Source organism: Camelina sativa, chromosome 7 (assembly GCF_000633955.1).
Source record: "Camelina sativa cultivar DH55 chromosome 7, Cs, whole genome shotgun sequence".
In the NCBI taxonomy this organism is placed as follows: Eukaryota; Viridiplantae; Streptophyta; class Magnoliopsida; order Brassicales; family Brassicaceae; genus Camelina; species Camelina sativa.
Window position 1 is genome coordinate 1,368,011 of NC_025691.1, and position 14,580 is coordinate 1,382,590.

At 34.0% G+C, this 14,580-nt stretch overlaps 1 protein-coding gene across 1 annotated transcript; it reads left to right on the forward strand.

The window, feature by feature from the left end:
- LOC104699782 lies at positions 824-1,857 on the forward strand. Its single transcript, XM_010415144.2, has 3 exons — positions 824-1,153; positions 1,299-1,445; positions 1,535-1,857. Exons 1-3 carry the CDS (start codon positions 875-877, stop codon positions 1,676-1,678), a joined length of 570 nt encoding a protein of 189 aa, XP_010413446.1. The 5' UTR covers positions 824-874; the 3' UTR covers positions 1,679-1,857.

Here is a 14,580-nt window from a genome sequence, read left to right on the forward strand (position 1 = left end):
GGTTACGATGAAGAAGGAGATACTCCGGCCGGTGATGGAATCGACAAAAGCGGTGGAGTACGACGGTGAATCGAACATGGGGCTTTTCTGAGATATTGTTGAAGATGAAGCATACGGTAGAAAATAATAATAATTATATATAATAATAATTGTATAAATAAAAATAATTTCAAAAATGCTAGATTAGGAATATTTAAGCATGCTTGCTATATTTGGAAGAAAAACCTAAAGTAGTACCATTCTAGAGTATTTCTCTTTTTTAAAATTCATGATTGAATGATGTGTAAATTTTAGACAAATTAGCGTTAACTCTCTACTCTCGCATTCGACTATGTTCTTTTGTCTTAGTAGTCACCAGACTTGTACTGAGCTCGTCCCTTTTCATATTTGGGCCTCGGCCTAACAAAACTAAAGTCAGGCTGGTTTTTTATTTTTATTTTTGTATTTTTTTCTTTCTTCATTTTAATAGCAAAATATTTTTCTCGAAAAAACAGTATATATAAATATAATAAATAATATAAGTTGGATATATCGTAAATGTGTATTATTACAAGCCATATGCTCATATTTTTTTTTTAAAAACTTTCTTTTCACCAATTGATCGTAAATTCAGTTGAATATTTTATGGAGTATATTTTTATTTTTAAATTATTTTAAAAAAAAAGATAATGAGAAACTAATAAATCGGTCACCAAAAAAGAAAAAATGTGGCTGTAGTTTTATACACATAAGCTTAATTTTTTCTTACTGGTAATAACTTTCTAAAAATAGGAAAAGGTTTGATTACAAAAGAGCAAAAAAAAAAATTTAACATTGTACGAACGAAAAAAATAATAATCAATTTGGAAAAATCAGATAAAAGGTTAAAAAAAAAATGAAGTGGGAAAAATTCCGAGAAACTGGGACCGGAACCACCGACACGACGATGCCGACTCCTCCGGTGTCATCGGAGGCGACGACGGCATCCAAAGAGATCGATCCAAATAGTGTATTGATGGTTGCTGATTTCTTCAAAGCAATCGCCCCTGACTCATCTGTCAACGATTTCACCGAATCCGACTTTTTCTCAATCTTATTTCAAAGCAACACCAAAGCTCTCTCCATCTCACGCGGCCGTGTCTCTTGCTCCGTCATTGTCACACCTTCCTTATCCGTAATTATCTTCTTCTTCTCTCTGTTTTTGTTTCAATTGAATCAAATGGGTTTCGTAAAGTTTCGATCTTTTTCTGTTTTTTTTTTTTTTTTTGTGAAATATAAAGTTTCGATCTTTGATTTGGGGTTTTGTTGTGAATTATTAGAATTTCTTTAATGGGTTACATGGAGGAGCAGTGGCATCAATTGCAGAGAGAGTAGCTATGGCTTGTGTGAAAACTGTTGTCTCTAAAGATAAACATCTCTTCCTTGGTGAATTGAGTACGTCTTATCTCTCTTCTGCTCCTATCTCGGTAAGCTCATTCATTCCTCGTTTTCTTTTAAGATTTTTGGACCTTTGAATCAGAGAAGAAGCTTAATTTGTGTGAGAGAGATTTTGCAGTCTGAATTGGTTGTGGAGGCATCGGTGGTGAGGACTGGGAGGAATCTGTCGGTGGTGACTGTTGAGTTCAAGATCAAGGAGACCATGAAAGTCACTTATCTATCTCGTGCTACTTTATACCATTCTCCCATCTCTAAGCTTTAAGCTTTTTGAATTGCTCAGAGATCTTCTTCTTATAAGCTCTATGTTGATTGTTTATGTTCTCTATTCAATAAAATAAAGATTCTGTATACAGAGTTTAGCCTTGGGATATATGTAATAAGCATTACTACTTGTCATATGTAGTCACTTTATACAACACTAAGAAGAAACTTGCACCCGCATTTAGTAGAGCATGACAAGGTAAGGTCTCTGTCTGAAGGAATCAACTGCAGTGGTTTGACATAGATTCAGGAATGAAAGCAGTTTGTGTTGGAGCCTTGGAGGAATAGATCTATGGAAGAGCATCCGGGAACCTGGTTTAGGCCACAGGCGAATATTGCTTACAAAAAAAAGCCTCGTCACGGTTCTCGATTGGATCCTCTAGCTTGTGGAAGCATTATTACGCCGGTGTTTCCATCAAGAACACCAAGGAGGATCTTTTGAAACCTGGTGACTTACAAGGAAGAAACAGAGTGGGGAAAATTAGAAAGGCTCACATTTGGTGCACCTTACCTACTTCTTTCTTACACGAAATCAACTCATTCATCAAGCTGTAATTAAAAGATCAAGACCACTAAAATATTCATTAAAAGGTTATTGTGTAGTCTGCAATCACTAAAATAGTGCATCAGATGTGTCACACAGGACACCATTGTGCCGTTTCTCCTTTAATATTCACAGCCTGTGAGAGAGAAGTACAGAAGAAAAGCATGTTTGAATTGATAGTGAGCTCAGTCCTTAAGCGACAACATTCTCACATACACGTCTTCTATTAAATGGTCACTCGCTGCTGCTCAAAATGTATTCACCTGCTTCCATTAGCATCTATCACATGTTCATTGCAAGGGTTTCTAAAGAACATATCCTTGTAAATGCTCAGACTCAAATCAGCAACAACTTTCAAATGTCTCATCAAATTCTCAACTAATTTTCTCCAATTATAGATTTTCTTAGTATTGAGTCCATGATAACATAACATCTATTGAGCATACCAAACACAATTAGAATACAAGTAAAAAGTGACATTTTGTTGCTATTGTAAGATTATTGTTGCTCAAGTGTTTGATTTTGGAACAGAGGGTTTTAATATGCATTTGGAATCTAGGCTCTGTCTGGATTAGCAAACTTTGATTTTGATGTAAGAGCTAACTATATATTCATCTATCATACACTGGAATTGATAACAGTTACATGTGTCCTCTAATGAAATCATCAAGCATTCTTTTATAGACACGCAATGGAGAATGCAATGTTAGGACCCAAAACAGAGCTTAAGACGTTGTAAGATTGGAGTTTGGTCGATAGGCTTTTCTCCAGATGGCATACTGAGTTTACCAGAGGACGTAGCACTCCTGGTTGGACCTTATCAGGCTGTGCTAAGAAAACATTGAAAGACCTATCTCTCAAAGCTTCAAGAATACGGATGAAGTCGGTTTCTTCTTTGATGTTTTTTGAGATTACCACCAAATTTGGCCCCCTATCACACTGGTCAGGATTGTCCAGTGCCCAAAAAAGAATGTCCAATAAACATCCCACTAAGTCTTGCATAGTTGCATATTTATCCCCTGGAACTACATATATCAAACGGAAACATAGATTAGATCAGACATATATAAGTAAAAAGAAAAAAAAAGAAGAGTGATTCCGGCATCAAGATATTTATCATCATCAGTAAACGTTTTCTTATCAAGAACATAAGCCCATATTGAAGACACCTCACCATCGTAACCGTTGTTCGCAAGAGCTGATTTGATGTTCTGTTTTGATCGAGAAAGGATCGAGACCCTTTGGGTTTGGGAAATCCTCCACGTCCCATTGGGATATTTCTGTCCATCGACAAGTTTCGTTTCGTTTCGACGGAGTGACTCAGAAGAAAACAGTAAACTAGGGTTAGAAGGCGAAAGGTTGGGTTTCTTATATCGGATAAGAAGACTATTAAGTGTTAGGTTATGGGAAAATTAGAAATAAAAGAGTTTTTTCCAAATATTTGTTTATATATACTGTTTTTTTTAAGATTGTCAATTATGACGGAAATGCTCATACTAACAGATATAATGAAGTTTTTAAAAGTTTAAACCAAAAAACAAACAGTAAACTCATGTTAGTATACAACTATACAAATTTTTTTTTGAAAATTAATGTTTTGAATGTTAAAAATCAGTTTGTAAATTGATGATTTCTGGTCTAAATTGTTCAGAAAAGACTTTCTACGATTTTTTCAAGTTCTGAAACATTTAGATTATTCATTCTACAGTTTGTACATGTTCTACGAAGTTTAGAGGGAAAATTTGTTCTAAAAACTTTAGAAACTGAATTTTGTATGTTTTACCAAATTAAGAATATGTATTCTACATTTTTCTTCATTCTACATCAATTCAGAATATATTTTCTACGTTTTACTCTGTATACTAAAAGAAGTAGAATATATATCATAAACATTTTAGAATTCATAATCTGTAAAACTTAGAATACTCTAGAAATAGAAAGAAAATAAACTAAATAAGGAAAGTGAATATTTTTTAAATAATCGTAATTTATGGTTACGATTCTGTATTTATTGTTTAGATATGTTCTAATATATTTTAGAATGTGTATTATAAATTATTTAGAAGAAACACAAAAACAGGAAAAATTGACATTCGACATAACTTATGATATCATGATCGGGTGTTTACTATCTCTTCCACCTTCTACGAAAATTTCACTTAATTGTTTATGATGCAAATCTATGTTACTTGTGGTGTATGGACATTGGGTGCCAACAAGGAGTGGAGATTTATTGATGATGAAGAAAAACGTGCGAAATTGCTGACTTTGCAATCCACTACGTCTCTTGAAGAATTGAAAGTATGTTTGATATGGAATTCAGTTATTTACCCACAAAGGTTAAAGTTGATTTTCCTCCCGTTGTATTGACAAATGATAGAGGAATCTGCATATCTGAAAAGGAAAAACATGATTCGGTTGTGTGTTACGTTCAAAGGAATAGTTGATGATGATAGAAGTAAAGTCCAGTTCGATCTGAATAATGACCCACATGATACAAGTGATGGTGATGATGATGATGTGGGAGTTGATCTGGGAAAATTAGTAGCTATTATTTCAAGGAATTCACATAAGCCAACTGGTGTTGTATTAGAAAGCCTACTCATGCTAATCTTGGTGATGCTGCTGATTCAAAGTTGGAAGATTCAATGGTAAAGAAGGGCGAATATTTTAGCAGTAAGGAAGCTTTATAGGCTACTATGAAAATGTATGCAATGAAATAAAACTGCGACTACATGATTACAAAATCTGATAAGAGATGGTGGTGTATACGCTGCATTGAGAGTGCTTGTAATTGGAGGCTCCAGGCTGAGTGTTTACAAGCGTCTACATATTTCAAAATCAACAAGTTTGTGGGTAACCATACATGTGCTCCTTAAAAAAAAAATCATTTTGTAGGACTCCATCTGCAAGAACAATTGGACATCTCATTAAGCAAAGCTATGAGGGTGTGAAGGAAGGTCCTAAACCGATTGATATAATTAATATCATTTGTTCAAGGTACGGCTGCGAGCTAACATATCACCAAGCTTGGGAGTCTCGGGAGTATGCAGTTAACGAAGTTAGAGGAATTCCTGAGAAAAGTTATGCTAAGATACCAAAATACTTGCACATGCTACAAGAAGTGAATCATGGTACGTTCACGAATCACGAAATTGACTTTGATGGAAGATTCAAATATCTATTTATTTCTTTTGGTCAATCAAGAAGAGAGTTCTACAAGGCAATGCGGAAAGTGATAGTAGTTGATGGAACATTTTAGAAGAATAAGTACAAAGGAGTTCTACTAGTTGCTACAGCTGTAGATGGTAACTCAAATTTGTATCCAATCGCATTTGGAATTGCTGATTCTGAGAATGATTGTTCATGGGAGTGGTTCTTTATGCAACTTAAGATGGTTATAGCTGATGAAAAAGGTTTATCATTTGTGTCAGATAGACATACATCGATTGCTAAATAAATTGGAAACATCTACCCATTGGCTAAACATGGTATTTGCATCCACCACTTGATTAGTAATGTTATAACATATAATAAGGGCAGAGGTTTCGCTGGTATGGTTGCAAAAGCATCAAAAACTTATAGAGTTGCTGAGTTTGAGAAAGAGTTTGCGCTAATTAAAAATATTAGTCCTGCTATTGGAAGTTATCTAGAGGAAGCCGATGTGAGAAAATGGGCTCGCTGTCATTTTCCGGGTTATAGATATGACATTAACACCAACAATGCGGTTGAGTCAATCAATGCAGCTTTGAGGTCACCCAGAGAGTATCCAATAATTCCTTTGTTAGACAGTATCAGAGAAATGATAACACGCTGGTTTTATGAGAGTAGAGAGTTAAGTGCAAAGCAAAAAGATCCTTTAACCGTTGAGGTGGAGAAAAAGATTTCAAGAAGAATAGAAAAAAGTAAATTCATGAACGGTTATCCGATGAGCAGATCCATGTTGCAGGTTAAAGGTAATGGAGTAGATTACATTGTTGACTTAGAAAGAAGGACCTGTTCATGTGGAAAGTTCATCATAGGAAAACTCCCTTGTAGACATGCTATAAAAGGGGATTTTGATATAGGCAAGGATCTACATCCTTATGCTGATGATATGTATACCACTACCGCATGGAGATCGCAATATGAGGAAACTATTAATCCAATAGGTAGTCCTGAAGAAGAATGGCGAGTCCCACAACATGTTGAAGATGCAAAAGTTCGACCACCTGAAACAAGAAGACATCATGGACGGCGCAGGAAAAGAAGATATGAATCCGCTGAAGACAAGATAAAATCATCACAAAACTCACAAGGGTCAAAGAGACATAAGTGTAGGTGTTGTGGCAAAGAAGGGCATAACAGAACGACATGTGATATCGTCATATAACAATGGTTTGTGCATCAACTTATGATTCTTGTTTTTGAATTTTTAGTGGATTTCATTTATATTTACGGTACTCTTTTTGTTTTCAGGTAGTTGGTGTTACTTCATAATCACGCAAAGACGTTGTTTACGTTGATCACTTCTATTTTTTTCTTCTTCGATTTTCTTCATGTTTTGTTAACTATCTCTTTGGTTTAATGTGATTTTAGAGCTTATTTCTTCATTTTTTTGTGCATATCCAGTATGAAGATAAAAATTCATTAGAAATATACGATTTAAATATTGCATATCCAGTAAGGAGATGGTGAAGGAGATGGTGAAGGAGATGGTGTGGGAGATGGTAGAAAATTTCACCAAACTTCTCCAGACTTGTCTACAGACTTCACCAGACTTGTCTACAAACTTCACCAGACTTTTCCAGACTTGTCTACAGACTTCACCAGACTTGTCTGTAGACTTCACTAGATTTGTCTACAAACTTCTCCAGACTTCCCCAGACTTATCCACAGACTTCACCAGACTTCTCCAGACTTTACCATCAATGAATTTCTGAACTGTTTAAGACTCTTTGTATTGTTTGTTTCTTTCAAAGATAACACCATCAAGAAATTTCAAAAGGCATGAGTCTCTACATTGTGATTCAGCAATTTAAAAATACATTAGAATATCAATTAAAAAAAAACGTGGCAACTAATGAAAAATAAAAGTGTAAAGACATTAAAAATTAGCCAAGGTCTACAAACGCAGAAGCATACACTGGAGGCTCATAAGTTTTCATTCGATTAACTAGCACAAGATCCTTTGTTGCTATCCAAAGATCGACTGCCAACTTCAAACGAGCAAATTTGATGTTTACATCGTCAATCAAATCAAAAGGTAGATTATGCATGTGACACTCGATATACTTCAGGGCATAAACTCCACAATCACAATTTGAGCGATTTAATTTAGGTGGCATACGGACCTCGATGATCTCGTACTGAGTCAACAACGGAGCTTTCCCATCAATCTTTTTGTGAATCTCCTTCACAAGAAGAGGGATGACATGTGCGAATGACTCAACGTGTCTTCTGTTGTGGTATTGATTACAATCAAAGACTTCAACCGTTCTTACAATGAAGTTAATGCAAACTGAGATCCAATGATTACCGTTAATGAAGACCGGTGCATAAATTCTGTCCAAATCTACAGCCCAACTTTTTTTTGTCTTTCCATGAGATGGCAATTCACCTTTGGCATAGCCTAACAAATGTTTATTCCAAGCGTGGGTTCGTCCTGCCGATCTAAACTTGAAGTACTCGCTTTTGATAGTCATGCTAAACTGACAATTCATGAAACCAACACGATCCAACTCGAGGCGGCCTAAAGATGTATGCTCCCGAAATATATACATCATTGCATCCATTTCCTGAAAATATTTAATTGTTAACAAAATCAGGTTTGTCCAACTTAAAGAATTTAAAAAGGTTTTTTAAAAGATGATACATACTTCATTTCCAAGCCATTTGTTGCCCATCATGACTCGGTCAAACAATTTTCGATCAAGTAAAGTTGGACCCAGTTGAATGTTTCTGTAAACGTAAACAATAGTAAGGTTAAAAAATATTAGGAAGAAATTAATTGGTAAATTAATTAGAAAAATAATTTACTAACGTACTCGAGATGCCTACTCCAATCTTCAAAAGCATTCCATACATCATCAGCAACGAACGTCAACACCGCATCTGGTTCATTCATACCTGCGTTTCGTGGACTCTGTGTAGGATCAAATCCGGATACAATGGTCTTCTGAGATAAGTGTCCTATTGTGTTCTTCAAAAACTCTTGTGAGTCTAGGTTAAGGTCTATCTCAAGAGACGGAGTAAACAGATTATCAAATTCAACTGTTTCAACCTGTAAAAAATAAAAAAAATGCAACGCTAAAGTTAAAGTTTTCAACACATAAGTTAAAGTTTACAACACATAAGTTTACAAAACATAAGTTTACAACAAACACATACAAACAAAATACAACAAAAGGGGAAGACCACACAAATATTACAATGTAACTAGATCGATGAAGGCATTGAGCTATTTCTTACGTACCGAAGTTTTGGGCTTCACTTGTGGTGGACCGTGAGTCACTTCCGATGGACTGGGATTCGCTTCTGCTGGTCTGGGATTCGCCTCTGCTGGTCTAGATATCATGGCCTTGATTTCTGATACATCATTCTCCAATGTGCTCAATCGTTCCCCAAAGGTCTCTGTGAAGCTCTTGAAAGAAGAGTCAATCGATTCCTTAAAGAACCGCTTCATTTCATCTCCACAAGAACAATGTGAAGTTGATGCTCGCTGAGATAGCACCATCCTTTTCTGTGTCTCTGCTCCATAATCTACTTGCTTCTTCTTCCTCTTCTTCAAGCTAGACACTTCTGGGGTGTTAGCTTGCTTCTCACAACTCTCCACCAAAACTTCATTATCCCCTCCAACAGTATGAGATTGTTCTTCAAAATCCTCAATATTATCATCATCTACACCATATCCTTCAACACTCTCCCAAATATGATCTCCAAAATCATAACCAGATCTGATCAAAACATCCAAGTTGTCCACTTCACCATCTTTAATTTCATCACTCCTTATAAATTCAATGGACTCATATACATCAAAGTTTCCGGTGGAGAAAATGTATGGATAGACAACACCCTGGCAAAACCAAAACAAAAAAAACAATTCAACATACATTCATGTTCGTTTATCAATTAGTAAAAAAAATTCAACATATTCGAATATATTCAAAAAATAAAAAGAGTCAACTAACCTTGTTTCCAATTGATTTCTCTACAAGGAGGAGCTCATCATATGAAACTTTTGCAGCACCTTTCCAATTAGAGCATCGGCCAACTATAATCTCTTTGTCAATCTTCTCTCCCATAAGTTGTCCAATGACAGGAATGGCTTCCATAACCCAAACTTGAAGAGCGTATGAGAAACCATTGAGGATGTAACTTATGGGGTTCTTCAGTTTCTTTCTTGCTTCCATTATAGAGCTAACTAAATAGTCAAAAGCTACAAGACCCCAAGGATAACTCCTAACCTTCTCAAGATCCATGACCAGCTTGATGTATGAATGTGGTATAGCTTTCTTCTCATCCTTAGCCACTACCAACCCAACAATTACACAAACATACACAAAACCGAATCATATCTTCTATTTTTCCCCAAGATGGAGCTGCTTCAAGGTGGGTCTTCATCAAACTTTGAATGGTAATGATACCACCTCTCTTCAACAATTTACTCCAAAACCCATTATCATCTGTCCATTCCTCTGAATCACCACTAAAATCATCATTGAACTTTAGCCCAGTAACTGCATGAAATTCTTGCATCGAGAATCTAAGCGGCTTCTTACCGAACACAAACCACAACTCATGTCTTCGCTTAGTCACCAACTGCCTACACATGATGTTGTGTATCAACCGAGATGAGTACCCAAGACCATTCTCATACAATGCAAAAATACTTGCGAAAACTGGATCACCCTTCACAATCTCATATTCCTCTGGTAATGCGCTCTTGATTTTGTTCAAAATAGACATTCGACATGAGTTATTTATCTGTCCAACTTGTAAATCACTTCCATCTTCCATAAGCCGCTTAGGATACCTTTTTCCATTCCTACCAAATAAAACAAAAATGAATTAGTATGAATTAGCCAAAACAAAAAAATACATATTACTAAAAGTATGATTTAAGAATAAAAAAAAATCTGATTATTAGTTGTAACCAGTTTTGAGAGTATGGTGAATAGAGAAGAGACGCCCAGTAGAGCTACATCAACTCATGAAAGCAGAGTAGCAAATGGCAGTCCCCTAAAATTCTTTAGACTAACGGTAATACATGTCACACTTTGATATGTAACAAAATGCAATAGACTATGATTTAGGTTTTATTCAAATTTCGACAGACAACATGTTTGACCTAACTTGTAATCGCTTACTAGTTGTGGCTCAATTGCAGAGCCATGTCATATTGCGCTTGCAATTAAATACACACAGAATTCTGAATTAGAAGTAGATAGAATTAATTGGCATCTAAGATAAGAGAAGAGAATAAGCAAAGCAAGCATTTGTAAATCATTTCACCATTTTTTTTGAGTAGAAAACGTGACCAGTAGAATTGAACTAATAATTGATTTTAGTATTTGTAAATGTGATTAATTAGTCTGTAAAAAAAGTGGAGAATTTTGTGTAAAAGGCTTACAATATAAAGCATCAGCCTAACTAAATCATTAGATAATGCAGAACCAGGTGATAGTGTGTGAGAATCATAAATATAATAACATTGGAAGAAGAAAACTCTCTTAAGCGGACTTTATCATTTCATTAAAAGACACTAGTGTGGTAGATGCATCTGTTAAACAAGTAAACTCACTACAAGTCAAGAAAACTAATACTCACGAAATTGAAGCTTACTTCCATCAATTTTAGATATATAGACAGAGCTGAGTACCTGAGTCCAAGTCGATATTGTTTAAAACAAGGCTTCATCAATATATTATTACTCTCAAAACTGGTTACAACTAATAATGAGATTATTATAGCTGTGTGTTTTAGATCAAAAATCCCAAATCCTAACCCAAATCCCATATGATTTAAATTATAGTTTTTGTAAAATCATTGAAATTTTTGTAATTTTTTTTTATCTTTGCAATGTGGAATGAAATCAAGTTTTAGAAAATTGACATAAGCTTATGAAACTAAGAAATCATAATAATCAACATGCAAAAATTGAAATCGAGTAAACAAATTGACATAATCTAAAGAGAAACTAATACATCATAACAATCAACTTCCAAAAAAAATCCAGAAATCTACATACCTAATTCATGGAGAGATGGAGCAATGGTGAAGATGGAGATGTGGTGAGATGGAGAGATGGAAAGATGGAGAGATGGAGAGATGGAGAGATGGTGAGATGGTGAGATGGTGAAGAAGGATAGACGGCGGAGGATGGTGAAGAAGGAGAGACGGCGGTGGCTAAGGCGAAGATGGAGAGAAACGACGGTTAGAGACGGCGAAATAAGGGTTTCGATCAGTTATTTTATTTTTTATCCTTCTTATTTTTTTTTTTTTCATAAACACACTAAAACCAAATGTCTCAATTTGCACCCATTATCCCAATTTCATTTAATAAATATCTACAAATCTAATCTGAATATGTAATTGATATACAAATTTAATCTGAATATATAATTGAGGGTATTATTGATATTTATTTACGCTCTAAAACCTATTTTATTAAACTTAAAAAAAAAAGGTGTAGATGGACAAAATTTTAAAAAAAAAACTCATTTATTTCTATTTTTCCGATAGGTTATTCTATTATTAGTGAGTTGGATTTACATTAGTTTTCTCAACGTTATATAACCGACAAACCAAATTTAAAACGTTTTGAAATTAGGGCATTAATTTAATTATTTGGTTGATTCCTCTCCAAGCTTCTTACAGTTATGTTCAGCAGTACTCTGCTGCAGATTAGTTTATCTAAACATCTTCTATTAATTTCACACTAGTATCAAAACCACAAATTCCAAGATCCAAAAAAACCATGACAAATACTTATTTTTTTGGTGAGGATGGAATTCTTTTGTTGATTCCTTTCTCCTATCAACAAACGAATTCGGATGGTAAATACAGCTTTATGAAATTCTTTTTTTGATTCCTTTAGATTCTCTATTCAATAAGCCAAGATTCTGTATATACAGATATATAATAAACACTTCTACTTTTTATTTGTCTTCAATAATCCCCTCTACGAAAATAGTTCATCCCCATTGAGCAGAGGATGACAATCTGAGATCTTCTTCTTTTGCTGGTTTAAATAATCTATACGTATTTGAATTTCTAATTTAATTCTAACCTTTTTAAAACAAAACTCCATTTACTAATTAAATCGTCGTACGCTAAATATTCAAATGAGTTGAACAATTCAAATAAAAACATTCAATTCATTCTTGTTCAATTTAGTGTAAAGCTGACTATAGTTTCCATTCAAATAAACGTTTTGAGAAGGGAATTTCCACATTTGTATTTTTTTCTCACAAATTAGCTTTTTGAACATCAAGAAAAGCATTTTTAATACTATTGTAAGTTCTAATTAATATTTAGATATGTATATAAGACTCAGTTAACAACAAAATATCAAGGCCATATTGAGCATGACTAAATAAAGTAAATCTTTTACACTATAATATGAGATAAATATTGACAATTCATAATTTATATTTAGAAGAAATATGTGAATAATATATATGAGATGATATGTGAAATTTATATATAAGAAAAAAATTAAAACTTGGAATGTGAAACTTCGAAAGTACATATGTAGTTAGATATGCTAGGAAATCTTGAGCTAGACTTGAGGAAAAAAGAACAATTTCGTTGAAAAACCACCAGCACGTTACATATATAAATTAAATGAATAATTAGATTTGAATAGAAACTAGTAGGTCTGGGCATTCGGTTAACCATTCGGTTTCGGTTCGGTTGTATTCGGTTTCGGTTATTTTGGATATAGTAATATAGTAACCATTTGGATATTTTTGAAATTTCGGTTCGGTTCGGTTCAGTTTCTTTCGGTTCGGTTTCAGTTTGGTTATTTAAATAAATAACCATAACTAACATAAATTATATTAACATTAACCAAATAAACCAAATATAACCAAAACTAACCGAATATAACCAAAATTAACCAAATATACAATAACAAAAATACAAAAAAGGGAAAAATATTGATTCAATTTTACAAAATAGTATTTAACTTTGTAAATTCAAAATAATAACATTTACATATATTGATTATTTAAAATATTTAATTGTTTTAAATCTAGAAATAATTTATATTTTAAGTTTATTTTATAGTTTTGCATAATATTAAGTATATAATATTTGATATCTTCTAGGTTTTCGGATATTTCGGTTAACCATTTAATTGTCGGTTCGGTTCGGTTCGGTTTCGGTTAGTTTGGATATAGATTTTTACTAACCATTCGGGTATTTGAAAAATTTCGGTTCGGTTCGGTTTGGTTTTTTTCGGTTCGGTTTCGATCGGTTATTTGGTTATCGGTTATTTTGCCCAGCCCTAGAAACTAGGAAGAAGAAATAAACGAGTAATTTCCTTTGTTGCTCCCTGTTCCATAGCTGTTGGAACGCGCGGTTTATTTGACGACGAACGAACGTTCCCTCCTGCCGCGTTTATCACGCTGCTGCTGTATTCAACTGGCTTATGCCACGTTCTTTATTTTTATTATTGGTTTTAGTTAAGTAATGAAACATTACTATTCTCAATCTTTTGAGTATATACTAAGTCATGAGATTGATGTTACGTTAAAATAAGTTAGTCGTGACTCGTGAGATACGAAAAGTCATAATCCTTTTTTTTTTCTTTTGAAAATATCTTAAATTAGATTCAAAAAAGAAAAAACGTTTTTACATCGTGTGCAACATGAAAAGTCATAATCACAATTCACAAAAACTAAAGTTAACACGAAAACAGAAAAAATATATCTATAAATAGATATATTATCACGATGCAAACATATTGGGAGAAACCAGATCACATAATCCTTTAATAAAAATACATGATCAATATATAATATCACCTAATCCTTAACGAGGTGATCGATGTGATTGGGAGATATACATGGAGAAAAGAAAAGGAAATGGAGAAAAAACAACTATCGAGATTCCGACGAAGATGTCACAGGAACGGGAAACTCATGAATCTCATCAATCCATGGATTAGTAGTCTTATCCTGGGCTGGATTAATAGTTCTCAAAGCTCTCCAAACCGCACTATTACACTTAAAACCCGATCCAAAAGCAATCTGCCAAGTCCTATCTGATAGCCAGGAGAATATGTAATATTCACTTCCCTTATGTGTATAAGGTTTACTTGGAGAACATGCTTGTATATGTGTATATATTATCTCGATAATGAATAGAGAGAG